Source organism: Phymastichus coffea, unplaced genomic scaffold, assembly GCF_024137745.1.
Source record: "Phymastichus coffea isolate CEN01 unplaced genomic scaffold, Cenicafe_Pcof_1.1 PCOF00010, whole genome shotgun sequence".
In the NCBI taxonomy this organism is placed as follows: domain Eukaryota; kingdom Metazoa; phylum Arthropoda; class Insecta; order Hymenoptera; family Eulophidae; genus Phymastichus; species Phymastichus coffea.
The window spans coordinates 8,685,607-8,699,484 of NW_026706821.1; the positions used below are offsets into that span (position 1 = coordinate 8,685,607).

The 13,878-nt window shown below is 35.7% G+C and overlaps 1 protein-coding gene across 1 annotated transcript in view; it reads left to right on the forward strand.

Annotated features, from left to right (window-relative positions):
- Positions 1-13,878, forward strand: part of LOC131671652 (sphingomyelin phosphodiesterase) — a 938,839-nt gene that overhangs the window by 911,785 nt on the left and 13,176 nt on the right. Inside the window, exon 10 of the mRNA XM_058948252.1 lies at positions 5,398-5,583. Coding sequence (XP_058804235.1) covers positions 5,398-5,583 — 186 coding nt within the window. The remainder of the gene's footprint in view (positions 1-5,397; positions 5,584-13,878) is intronic.

Genomic DNA, 13,878 nt, shown 5'->3' on the forward strand with positions numbered 1-13,878 from the left:
CTCGAGGAGACGTATTTTTCAGACGGGTTAAAGAAGTTGGAGCATCGCTGGGCCAAGTGTATCGAACTAAAAGGAGACTATGTTGAAAAATAAAACGCCACTTTTCCAAAATTTTCGTTTTTCTTTTGTAGGCTAAGACAATTTTGTCGCGAATCTCTAATGAACATTCAGGATAAGCTAACGATGCCAGTTTCTCGATATCAGCAGCTAATGTTGAAAGATCTTCACCTATTTTCTGTCTTCTATTTTGAAACAAGAAATAACTACTTGATTCTAAATGTTCACCGAATCGTGCTTCTAGTTTCTCCAATAATGATTTCAAATCCAAAACTTCCATATCGGTAAAGCTACTCAATACACCTTTTGCCTTATCACGTAACGAAGCTACTAATGCTATCATTTTCTTTTCATCATTCCACCCGTTAGCTCTTGCAATTAAATTAAATTGATTTATGTATTCACATAGAGGAGCTGTGCCATCATAATTGTCAGGTTTGAAGTTATAGCCTAACCCTACTTCAATTGATTTGGCTGAGTTTACAATAGGTGTATTTATCTCCCTATTTGTTCTATTATCTAACCCTATCTGTTGTGTACACGTGTTACTTGTATTCGCTGTATTTGTTGTTGGTGTAATTTGTGTAGTAAGGTAGGAAGAGGAACTCATCTGGTTTAGTTGTTGACGGAACTGGGTCAGTTGTTGTTCAAGAAGACATTGTTGTGACTGTAGATTCTCAATGGTTCGATGATGATCAACAACAGTAGCATCGCGTAGATGAAGCTCCGTCGTAACGTTCTGTTCTTCGATGCTGCGATGTTGTAATCTTTCTTCCAATTGTCCACGATATGCTCGCTCGGCCTCTCGTTCGGTTTGCATAACCTCCAGTTGTCTTCGGTACTTATCGAGTTCAACCCTTGCATCGTTGAGTGCTAACAGCGCTTCCTAGAGAGTAGCTTGTGGCAACGGGATATCGGTCACCGTAGGCGCAAGGACGGGTTCAGTCACCGTTTGCAACTCATCGGTCAGCGCACCCGAGGCATCTGTGACCGTCGGCGGCATTAGCAAAACGTCCGCAATCACTACCCGGACATTGCTCCCTGAGCGCGAAACGTCAGCCGTCGAGTTGTCCCCTGAATCGACATCAGCAGCTTTAGTATTAGTGCGAGCAACAGTACCTGTATTTTTAGTAGGTCTTGTTTGTTCTTCCAGTCGATGTTCAATAGGAGTAGTGGCGTCATTGTTAACAAGCACAACGTCAGCCATAGCAGCAATCTCGCCAGTGGTAATAGCAACTGCAGCAGACTGTTCTTCCGCGGCAATTTGTGCTCTTGTCTTTGTCTGGAATGGTACATGCGTTGGTGTGCGCGGCGTTTTTCCTGACATCTCGAAATCCCGGAGGGGCCCCCAAAATGTTACACTCACACGTACACTCACACAAAATAATAATAATAACTTTGTTATTAAAAGAACGAGAACGTATTTATTTCAAATAACCACAAATATATGTTTTCCGTCTCAACACAAAAACACACACTGAGAAATAAACAACACTACTAAATCGCTTAGCAACATATTTCATTCGAAATCAGAGGAGAATACATAACAGTACTTATCGGACCACCCTCGTAAGCCTTGTAATCCACCGCATTACATAGGTTTAGAAAAGTCACTAGGAGCAAAATCTGGTGAATATGATGGATGGTCGACTAATTTGAACTTCAATTCCTCAATGGTATTCATTGAAACTAAGTAAGTGTGCACTCGTGCATTGTATTGATGAAACAGAATTTTTTTTCTTCAAATGAGAACGTTTTTCCTTAACCGATTAATTAATTTTTTCGCTTAACTGGTCCAACAACGACGCATAATACTCTACGGTGATTGTTTGACCTTTTTCTAAATAGTCGACGAAAATAATTCGACGTGCATCCCAAAAAACAGTGGCCATTACCTTCCCGGCCTATTTCACTGGCTTTACCTTCTTTGGAGCTGATTAATCAGTCACAATCCACTGTGTTGATTGTTCCTCCGTCTTAGAAGTATAGTGGTGTATCCACATTTCGTCTACAGTTATGAATTGACGCAGAAAGTCGTCCGGATTATAGTGGATGCGTACTAAGAGGGCCTCAGCGACCACCACTTGACTGCGGCTGTTCTCGACTGAAAGCAAACGCGGCATCCATCTTGCCGAAATTTTTCTCATATCCAATTTCTCATACAAAATCGAAATGACAAATGACTGTACCTTTTGAAACCCCTGTGGCCTCAACTATTTGGCGTAATTTTCTTCTTCGGTCACTCAACACCATGTCGTGGGTTTTATTGATCATTACCGGAGTGCTTACGTTTACAGAACGACCTGAACGATGTTCATCTGCAGTCGATGTAAGGCCACTTTTAAATTTATTTAACCAATTGCAAACACAGGGACACATACACCATGAACTGCATCTAACTCAGTTTTGATTTTTTTTTTTAACGTCGCTCTATTTATGCTCCATCAGAGCTAATCAGTGACGGAGGCTTGCAATGTGTTTGAGAACAAAGCACATGAAACTTTTTTCAGTGGTGCTTGTATCAATCAGCAGGGACTGGGAATCGAACCCGGACCTACCCGGGTGCGGTCCATCGCCCTACCGACCGAGTCATTGCAAGCCTCTGTAAGCCCTTTTAAAAAGAAATGTTTTATGACCGCACGGAATTCACTTTTTTCATTGTTAACAAGAAACAAAAGTTGTTGTTGACTTTGATCGATGATAAAAACGGAACTACTCGATGGATCTGGCTGAAACTTCGGTAGCACTCTATTTAAATGTGACGCTTGCTGGTGCAATATAAGTTAGGATGCTTTGAGCGCCATCTCTTGGATTTTCTAAGGACTTATTGATCCACCCTCGTATAATAATAAAAATATCTGTGCAAAAAGGAATTTGAAATATTACAAGCTATTTATTCAAAAAATAGACTGTAAACTAATGAGAGTTTAGTGTGTAACTAATTAATTATATCCCATAAGTTATCCATTTTTCACCTACATAATATTTTACAATAATAAACTAAATAACTTAACCGATGCTGAATAAGCTTGTAGAATTCTTCACATATACAGATTTTTCTAATATTACTATAACTATGGTAAGTAGTCTATTTAAATTATAATCTGATTTACGATCTCTGACACCACATAAAAATCAATACTAAGTCTTAGAACGATAAAATACTAGTGAAAATGACAAACAATGAAAACTGAATATTTTATGAGAAACTGAGACAATATTTATGTTTATAATAATATTGATGACTACAGAAACCAACTGCCAGAAACAGTACTTAGAGGTAAAGAGTTATCGTCCAAAAAAAGATAAGCATACCACAAATGCGCGATTTCACATTCTACGACAAATACGGTAGCCCTAACTGCAGGTAGGAAAAGGGTTAATTTATTAGTAGTCGACATCTTCTATACCTTACAGTGGGCTACTTGCAAAATACACAACTATTAATTATTTTGCGCTAAATAATAGTAAAACAACTGTAACGGAGAATCTCGGCTAGGCCGATCTCGTCTGTTTGGCTCTCGCAAATGTCCGTGCGCCGTGCCAGGCTGAGAGTGTGTACGTTTGGTACACACACTCACGTTTGGACCTTTTGTTTACGAGGTGCTGAACACGGGCTAAGCTGACGACTGGAGCGATGCAGGTGGCGCAGAAGAAGAGAGACAGAGAGAGAGAGAGAGAGAGAGAGCGCTCGAATTGCGGATCGCCGCGGAAAATTCGGAGAGTCTCTGTTAAGCGATAAGCAGAGGAAGTCGCGCGCGCGGATAAAAACCGAAGGTTACGGTTTTTCCAAGTTGGCCCCGTGACCTCGTCGACGATCATTCGTTTCGGATACACGCCCGGTGCGCGGATGAGTATTGGAGCGTTAGGCTGGGTCGCACAGCCGTGTCCCGAAGTATACCCGGCACCGGTGCGAGGGTGCGCGCGCGAACAGTCTGGACGTGCGGCAGCACCGAACAGCAAAGAGGCAGCAGAGGTAACAGCAACAACAATCAGCGAACGAGAGGACGAGAAAGAGGAAGATAGCGACGACAAAAAGAAAATACCAGCGAGACGGTCAACGAAGAGCACACCAGTGACGTCACGGTGCAGAGCGCTCTAGCCGTCGGTGAGGCTGAAGGTCGAGATCGGTGCCGTATTTTTCTCTTGTCTCTCTCTCATGCATGTTTGGGCGCCAGTTTATGGCTGGTAGCACGGCAGACCTGCTGGCTACCCGTTGGTAGTCTATCGGCGAAAAGTGTTTGTCGGGCATTTGTTATAATGTTTAGTTTCCGCAAGGGAGTCGGCCGGCTGACCCGCCACCGATTCACCTTCGTGTTCGCGTTTGTTATTGTGCCGCTCGTAGTGTATAAGTCCGAGGTCGCCGTATTGTAATCGATTGTTGACAATTAAATGACTAGTGTGTTAATCCGCTGTTGTGCTTATTCGCCGCTGTATCACTCCTCATCCCGACTTCGAATCTGTGCGTTTAACGTGTTTATGCTCGACGCGTAATTCAGTCGTGAGAACGTCTTTTGCTTTCCGAATCCCCGAATAAATAATTTGTGCGGACGGTCGCGAGCAACCCAGACGGGTAAAGCCGGAATTCTCCGTTACACAACTATGAGTTCAATATAATAACTTATTGCAATTTTAGTAAATGAAAGTCAGTGCGGGGGTATGAAGCTGTTAACAATGTGTTGTAAAAGACTAGTTATTCTCTCTAACAGTACAATTGAATACATACATACACACGTACGCACCCATATTTGCTTGCGTAATAAAATAGATAACAGCTTGGTTTCTTTTTTTCATCAATGTTCCTTCTCTCTCCCTTACTTTTTGTCATGTCCGAAAACAGAAAATATAATAAAATAATAAAATATTAAAATATGATTCCGTCGCTGATCAGCACTGATGGAGCATAAATGGAGCAACGTTAAAACCAAATAAAAAAGACGATGCATCAAACTTTACATATTACATTGTAAGGGTATATAAGGGTTTTTGTGTCGCTGATCACGAAATCGAGCTCGTTTCACCTTTATTACATCAACTTCAAGATCAAATTGCAGTGAATCAAGGAAATAATCAAAAAAATTATATGTATAGTTTTTTAAACTAAATTATTTCAATTCAGTGTACCATATTGAATTATCAATTTTAAATTTTCTAAATCTAACTACATATTAATAATAAGCGACCCCAAAAATCTCAGTTTAGTACATGAAATTAAAGATTGGACCATCGTGTTAATTGCTTGATTTGAAGGGTTGGGTTAAATTATAATCATTGTTCTATGACGTTCATCTCAATAAAAATGTTGTAATATTTTAAAAACAGTATAAAATATTTTTTCAGGCATTATTATAAAAGTTCGCCAATAAGACCACCTTGTAATAACGAATGCCGTAAAAGATTATTATGTGATTTACGGAGTGGCAGGAGTCACGACCGTAAAATGTTATGTGAAGTTATAGAAAGTAGAATTGATGGTAATTCTAAAGGTGGATGGAAATCATGGATTTATAATGGACTTGCACTATCGTAAGTATAGGACATTGTAGTTATATAGATTTACATTAAAATTATGTTTATATTTAATCACAATGAAGTATTTTTTAAACACAGAAAATTTATTGTATATTGCTTCCATAAAATTTTGTAAATTACCACATCAACCCTTAATAATATAATATTATCTAATATATCTTATATCTAATAATATAGAAAACACTGAAAACTATCAGCTTTAGTGAAAAGTAAGTAGAATTCTAATTCTAGCTTTGTCGAAAATTTGTGAACGTTCCATTTAAATATGATTCTTGATAAAATTAAAAGAAATCCTTTTATTGAAACTTTGCTGAAACTTTGCAAAAATATTACATTAATACGTAAACGATAGTTAAAAACGTTAATAAGTCAATCTTACAAAATGGGTAACATTGTTATTTGAAATCTATATTACATGAAGTTAATGTAGATTTTTCAGTGACCAGTACCAACAAAACTGAAGAAAAAGTAAAATGACTTTTATTTAATAGAATTAATCTTAAATTTAATTAAATGATGATTTGTGTATTTTGAATCTTGATACTTTTAAAGTTGTATGCATTATATTCTTCGCTAATCGATTTGGATGTTTCATTAGATAGTGTGTTTCGCAGGACAGTATATCGCAGAGAATATGATTGAACCATTCTTATAATCGATTTCTACATTTGTTGCTTGTAGATAATTGTATTTGTATGTTTCAACTTTGTGGTGTTTAATGGTAGTTTTGACTATTATTGCTTTTCTTCCAAGGGTTTTGCAGTCAAAGTAATTAGTATTGTAAATACAAAAAAGTTTTTTTCAGTTATAGCACTGATTAACAATGATGTAACTAAGTCTCTATCCATGTATTTCTGCACACGATAAATTCCAAGTTCCTACTATATGTTGTGATGACTAACAAGTAAATAAATGCTGTAACGTCAAGAACTCTTCTATGCGGATGACGCTAAGATTTTCCAGAATGCTTCAGTTGATGTTCGTGTTTATGAGCTTCAAAATGATATTGACGCATTTCACTCTTGGTGCGTGAATAATAGATTAAGTGTGAATATTTCCAAGTATGCAGTCATGTCATATGGGAGCACTAAGCAGCTTTCTTACCATAGATATTCGATTTATGGAGTGGCTCTTGAGTGTGTTACAGTATTTAAGGATCTGGAAGTCACGTTAGATGAGAAACTGACATATTGTTATACATTACTAGTATCTGTTTATTGGTGTTATGTCGCGACTACGTAGCCGTGACGTGTATTTTTAAAATATATATGATCATTCATTTATTAGTAAATATTATAGTGACAGGAACTTACCTGGGTTATTATCTCGAGTTAAGTTGGCTGTTTAGCTTTATCTTGATAAAGTATATGTGAGGTCGATCGGTAATGATGCACGAACACTCGATTTAAGTAATTATTTATTTATTCAATGACAGAAGTGGTTTCTCAAAAATAACAGTAGGTGAATTATACGTTGTTCGGCTGTCGCGCGTCGCGAATCAGTCCGTAAGAACTTTAACAAATTATATGTTATTGAGTAGTCGCGCGTCGCGAATCAACTGCCGAATAGTCGAGTCTTCTGTTTTTATATTGACTCTTCGGCCCATATTAATGTGTTGAGTAATCAAAAAATCAAAATGTCGGGCGCCCCAGATTTTCGGACTACTCATCTTTTAATTTCGCTGAGTTTGTATTTTGTAAAAATACCGTTCGTTGTTTATACATTATTTCGTTTTTCAATTGATTGCTGATGAAATCAAAATGAAGAAATAGTTACGTCTCGGGACGTAACACCTCCGTGGCTAGATCGTTGTATATCGGTGTGATATCAACGCAAAATAAACAGAGAGAAATGAGAGAGAGAAATAAATAAATAAATAAATAAGTAAATAAATGTGCGTTACTCTTAGTTATTCAGCAATCGATTGAATACGCTTTAATTTTACCTTAATAGTACTTTTAATGTTACGCGGACAATAATACTCCGTATCACGGTATAGTAGAGCTTCATTTCAGGATTCGATATGTATATATATAACAGATTTGTGTTTTTAACTAATGTGATTCTAATGTGAAAATTGGGATATGTTGCTTTTTTCTGGTGGAAATTTCTTTAGGAGTAGGGACGGGGGATGTGGTGTTTAAGGTCTGATTCGTGAATGGAGTTATTGCTTGTGGGTTCTCATTTTTTTGTTTGTCTATTACTATTTCATCCAATGCATATTCTTCCTCTTTTGACGGAGTTTGGTTTCTCTGTTTGAGCAGCGGTTTACGTTGAGGAGTGATGCTTTCTCCATGGGGAAGAGGATGTGATTTTGTAGTTTTTGTAGGTCTTCTTGGGAGTAGATCCCACTGGTTGCCAATGATTCTAGTTCCGTCGGTTTCCATGTTATTTTGGTGGTCGGTTTCAAGGTTAGAACTGCGTTGGTTGTTCTTCTCGGAGTTGGTGTCAAATTTATCCATTCGTTTCCTATTTTGTAGTATTGGGGAATGATTGTGTTGCAGTTTATTTCTGTTCCTGTTTTCATTAAGATGTATGTTTTTGGTGTGAGGTAAAATGTTTCGTTTCTTGAAATGACTGGAAGTTGCGAGAAACATTTGTCTGTATGAAGTAGTTGAACTTCTGTAGGCGTACATTGTATAATATGTACGGCTTCCCCTGTCAGGCGAGCTATGTACCCGGGCTTCTCCATGATGTTGTACGCAAATTCATCTGGTGAGAGGGATGCCAGGGATAAGGAGTTATATAGGACTTTCCTTTCCAATTCACATTTTTGTTGCAATATATCTATATAGAGGCTTTTTATTTCGACCCTGAAATGCTTTTCTACATACACAAATTTGCTATTGAAGTACGTGAATAGATCATAGCTAAGTATCCCTTGCTTCGTTTGAATATCATTGTCGTACAAAATATTGAATTGGGTTCGTTCGTATATAAAAAGTTTTGGATGTTCAGTTGTTATTAAGATTCTGTTGCAAAAACTCATGTTCCCTCTAGTTGACAATGCAAAGGATACTTCGTTCGTACTTATGCTAAAAATGGTTTCATGATCGGGTGAGCTTATTTTAGTGACCGTTCCCCTATACAGTATATCGTATTGATTTTTGAAACAGTCTTCGTGCGGTAGTAATGACCAAAAGGTGTAACCTCCTTCCATATCGATACAATGTTGGTCCGAAAACTTACATACTGTACCCGAATTTAATCTTAATCTATCATTATTTAATTCGACTGCTGCATAGCTTTCTAACAAGGTTATTTTTATAAGTCCTTGTACGAGAACATCGCTCCACGTACCAAATCGGTCGGCGTAGGCTGCCCCTGAACAAGTTTTACCCTTAACGTTTCCTGCTAGATCTAAACCTACACTTTTTGTCGAGTTAATCCTTAGGTCGGCTATTGTGTGTGCGTTATCATATTTAAAAATACCCGTATCATGTATAGCTTTACAGTTGTCGTGTGATATTTCGTAAATGTATTCTTGGATTGCATTTTCGGTTGGGCCTAAATGACTAAACATACCGCAATGAAAAATTGTTCGCCTTATTTCTATTTTACATTGTATAATTTTCATTGATTTGAATTCCGTTTTTTGTAATAGTTCGATAGTGGCTTGTGTGTTATTTACTTGAATTTCTTGAAAATTGCATTCCCCTGCATCCAAGAGTGAGTATGTTGTAATGGTAGGGTTCGTTGAGCCGCAATTGAAACCAATAAGTCCTTTGCTTGTTGAAAAGAAGGTGATTATGATTAAGATAGTCATTGATTGTTGCGCCATTGTGTTTCCTGGAAATAGAATAAGATTACTATGCTTGTTTTGCTACGCTTAATTTATTGGCATGAATTGTTTTTGGTTTTCCATTGTAATCGATTACAACACTGCCTTTTTCAGTTATTTTTAATACTTCAAAAGGTCCTAAATATTTATTTTTCTCTAATTTCCCCGGTTTTGGTTCTTTCATGAACCATACTTTATCTCCAATTTTAAAATTTACTAGATTTGTAAATCGGTCATAATAATTTTTTGATTTTTGTTTTGAGATTATTAGATTTTCTCTAGCCATGTGTGATATTATATTCATGTTTTTTATTAAATTTTCTAGGTATCCATTAAAAGTTGGTAATTGTTCGGATTTTTTTAATGGTACGCTAGATGGTAATTTGGCTGGAAAAGCAAAAACTAATTCATGTGGTGTGAAATTGTGACTAGTGTGTATGCTGGTGTTGTAATTGAATTGGGCCAACTCTAGGAGTTCGTCCCAATCACATTTTTTTGATGTAAATTGTTTGATGTATTCGCAAAGCGGATGGTTAGCCCTTTCGACAGATCCATTAGATTGAGGTGAAAATGACGTTGTTTCAATTTTTTCGAAATGAAATCTTTTGGCAATTTGCTTTAACATTTTGCTTCTGAAGTTTTGTGCTCTGTCCGTTAGTACTATTTTTGGAGTTCCGAAAGTACAAATAAACCTTTTTATAAAAGCTTCGCTTACAGCTTCCGCTGTTTGGTCTTTTAATGCTACTAATGTGATAAATTTTGAAAGTTGGTCTTGAATTGAAAGTATGCACCGATTATTACTTTTTGTAATATCGAATGACCCCATTATATCCTGGCAACTTTATCAAAAGTTTTGAAAGGTGTATCTGTTATAATCATTGGTTGTCGTGTAGGTTTACGTTTTAATTTGTTTCTTTGACATTCTATACACATGGAAATTCTTTTTTGTATGTCGTTCTTTAGGTTTTCCCAACAGTATTTTTCCTTAATTCTATTGTAAGTTCGATTCACTCCCGAATGACCTCCTAATCTCGAAGAATGATATATTTCAAAAATTTTATTTCTCTGGTCTAACTCACATATATATTCAACATGATTCATACAAACAATAGTCTTGATGTTAGTTCCTATGAAAATATAATTTATGATTTCTTCTATTTCTGACCATTGTATGTTTCTTATGTCAATATTTTTTGAAATACTCAGCATAGAGATTTTATTTTGTAATAGAAGTCTTTTCAAATTTTTGAACAATGTATGCTAAAAGCTGTTTTGAAGATATCTTTCGGGTGCATTGCTACCTGATGGAAACCGGATTTTAGATCGACAACATGATAAAAATTGGCTTTCCCGAGTTGATCAAATATTTCTGTTATGTTTGGAATTAGATATGGGTCAGGAACAGTTTTTTCATTCGATTTCCTGTAGTCAATTACTAATCGCCATCTAGCTTTCCCGTCTGCTAAGCTCTTTTTCTTCACTACCCATGTTGGTGCATTGAAAGCACTTTTCGACTTCCTTATTAAATTATTAGATATCAATGATTTTACTTCTTCAATAGCAATATCCCGTAATTTGTGTGGCAAGGGAAATTGTTTGACGTAAACCGGTTTGTTGTCTGTTAAATTAATTTCATGTTGTTCTATATTACATGTACCTAATCTGTCGCCATCGGCCCAAAATACATCTTCGTTATCCTCAATAAGTTCTTTCATTATCTTATAGTTGTTTCCGACTAAATCTCTCAAATTTATTTTTTATAATACTTTTTCCTTGTGGTTTAATTGATTTTCTTCAATTTTTTCTTGTTCCTCTCCTAAAAAATTTATGCTCCCCGCGTATACAATTTCATTTTCATTGACGTTGAAATCTATATTTTCCGTTAGTTCAATACTGTTTGGAAAGTTTTCTAAGTCGAAAGATAAATATTGATATGTTTGGATTTCTTCTGAAACAGTATTTTCCGAAGGGAATTCTATTCCTATATTTTCTTTTATAACCGATATAAATTGTTTATAATCGTAATTGTCTGCATAATCATCCTTTGTGTTAGTCATTTCATCAGTACTCATTGCTACATTTATATCGGTAATCATGTGTTCTATTTTGGAAGGGTCTTTCTCTAATTCAGCTTCCAAGTTCGTTATTCCGTTGGAAGAAAAAGGTATTAGTAATGAGTTTTTACAATTTTCGATCTCGCGTTCTACTTTTAAATCTTTGGCAGTCATTATTTCATTCTTTATTTTATCCGTTGTTGTTGTGCAAGGAAATGTAACAGATTCGGGGTCCTCTAGTATATTTTCTCTTTCTAGTGGATGAAATTTGTTATTTTCCTCAAAGATTTTCGATTCTTCGTAGTGTTTTTCTTTTTCGTTTTTTGTTTTATTTTCCTTATTAATGCCATGTAAAATTTTACTTAAAAATCCCTTTTGTTCTTCTGTTATCCTTGATTCCTCTTTCTTTTTGTTTTCGGTAAAAACGATTGAGTTCATTTGAGTTAACGGTATTGATACAAGTTTTATTTTCCTACTATTTATTTCCAAATAACCTTCATCTAATCTTAACTTATTTTCTTTCAGAACAGGTATGCCAAGAATGCCATAATAAGGGATTGAAAATTCTCTTGGTACAATATGAAAATCAATTAACAACCCATTAATTGTTATTTTTATCAAACCTAATGTTTGAATTGTTTTATCAGTAATACCGGATAATGAAATTTTTTCTGAGTCCAAAATAGCGTTTGATGGTATACAATCGCTTTTTATGATATTGATTTGAGCTCCGCTATCTATAAGTAAATTAAAATTAACACCCGAAAACGGATTCGGTACCTGTATGTATTGTAACAAATTTTTTAACTTTAGGAAATACATTGGCATTTTAGTTTCAATGATACTTGTAAGTTCTATATTGCCATTACATTCATTATAGAGTTTCTTTTGTTTGTCATTTCGGAGGCATACTTTATTATTTTTTTCCGTTTTGGTTTGCGACTCATATTGTCTTGTTAAATTTAATGCGTGAGTTTCATTTTGATCATCAATGTCCATTTTTCGTGTTGTCGTTATTTCGTCTCTTAATTCTGCAGCGAGTGACTTTTTATTTGTTTCCTCCGTGCACTCATGTTCGGAAGAATCTATTCGTTTCCCTGATTATTACGTCTAAAACAAGTCGACTCTGTATGATCGGTACGTTTACAAATTGTACAAAATTTTTCTTGGTTATTTTCTAGTGATTTTATAATTGGACATGATTCGACTTTATGACCTGCTTCCTTGCAATAAGTACAAATACTAGTGGTTTTTGCGTTTCTTTCTAAAGCTCTCAATTTCAAACAATTGTCAATTACATGATTATTCATGTGGCAATAATCACACTTAGTGTCATTATTTCTTTTCCCAAAATTATTGAATCGTGAAGGTCCGTTATCGTGATTAAAATTTCCATTTCTGCGTTTATTGTCACTAGAATTTGTATTTGAACTGATTTTATTATCGTTACTTCTATTGTTCTTACTATAGCTAACCAGGATTCTTGCCAATTCACAATTATTTGCTTCATCATCTTTTCCTTGACAGATTGTACATATTGCAAATCTACGTTCTTTCGTTTCGTCCGCGTTTGGGCAATATTTTACTGAGTGACCGATTTCATTGCAACGTCTGCATATCACATTTGGGCAATTGCGTATCGTATGGTCGCTGCTGTCGCAAACAGCACAAAAGTTCGTTGATTTGAAAGATTTTGAACAGTTATGCGGGGCGTGTCCGCTTTCCTTACATTTCCAACATACTTCAAATTCTATAATAAATGGGCATTGTGTAACTGTATGACCCATCACCTGACAATATTGACAATGATTTCCTTTAACTCTGTTAAATTTGCAACCGTCTATAGAATGCCCTTGAGCATTACAGAATTTACATATCAATTCGATCTTTTTATTTACAATTTTACAATTGTTTGACAGGTGATCTTTGTTCTTACAATATACACAAGCTCCTTTGTAACAAAATAAAGCTTCATGGTTATAGTCCTGACAAATTTGACAATTATATATGTGAGTAACATTTGTTGAAGCAGTAACCGAGTCTACATTACTATGAAAGGGACTAGCGATATCACCCCTCAATAATCTTTGTTTTTTTAAATTTGTTTCAATTTCAATAGCGTCTTGTAAAGCAGTGCCCAAATTAATGTGATTTCCTAATTCCAGACGAATGTCTTGTTGTAAACCTTGTTTAAAAATTTTTAACGCGTCAGCATTTAATACTGTTTCATACGTTTTGAAATCTTCGTCAGTTACATCTGATTCTAACTTTTTCATTTCTTTTATTTGCAAAACTATTTCCTGTAAACGGTTTGCATATGCTAAAACGGGTTCATTTGGTTTTTGGATGATTTCCGTAAATTTCCCATATAAACTATGAATATTGTCAAAGGAAGGAAATAGCTGCCTTATCACTTTGATATAATCATTTATCTTATCTATTTTGATGTTTACT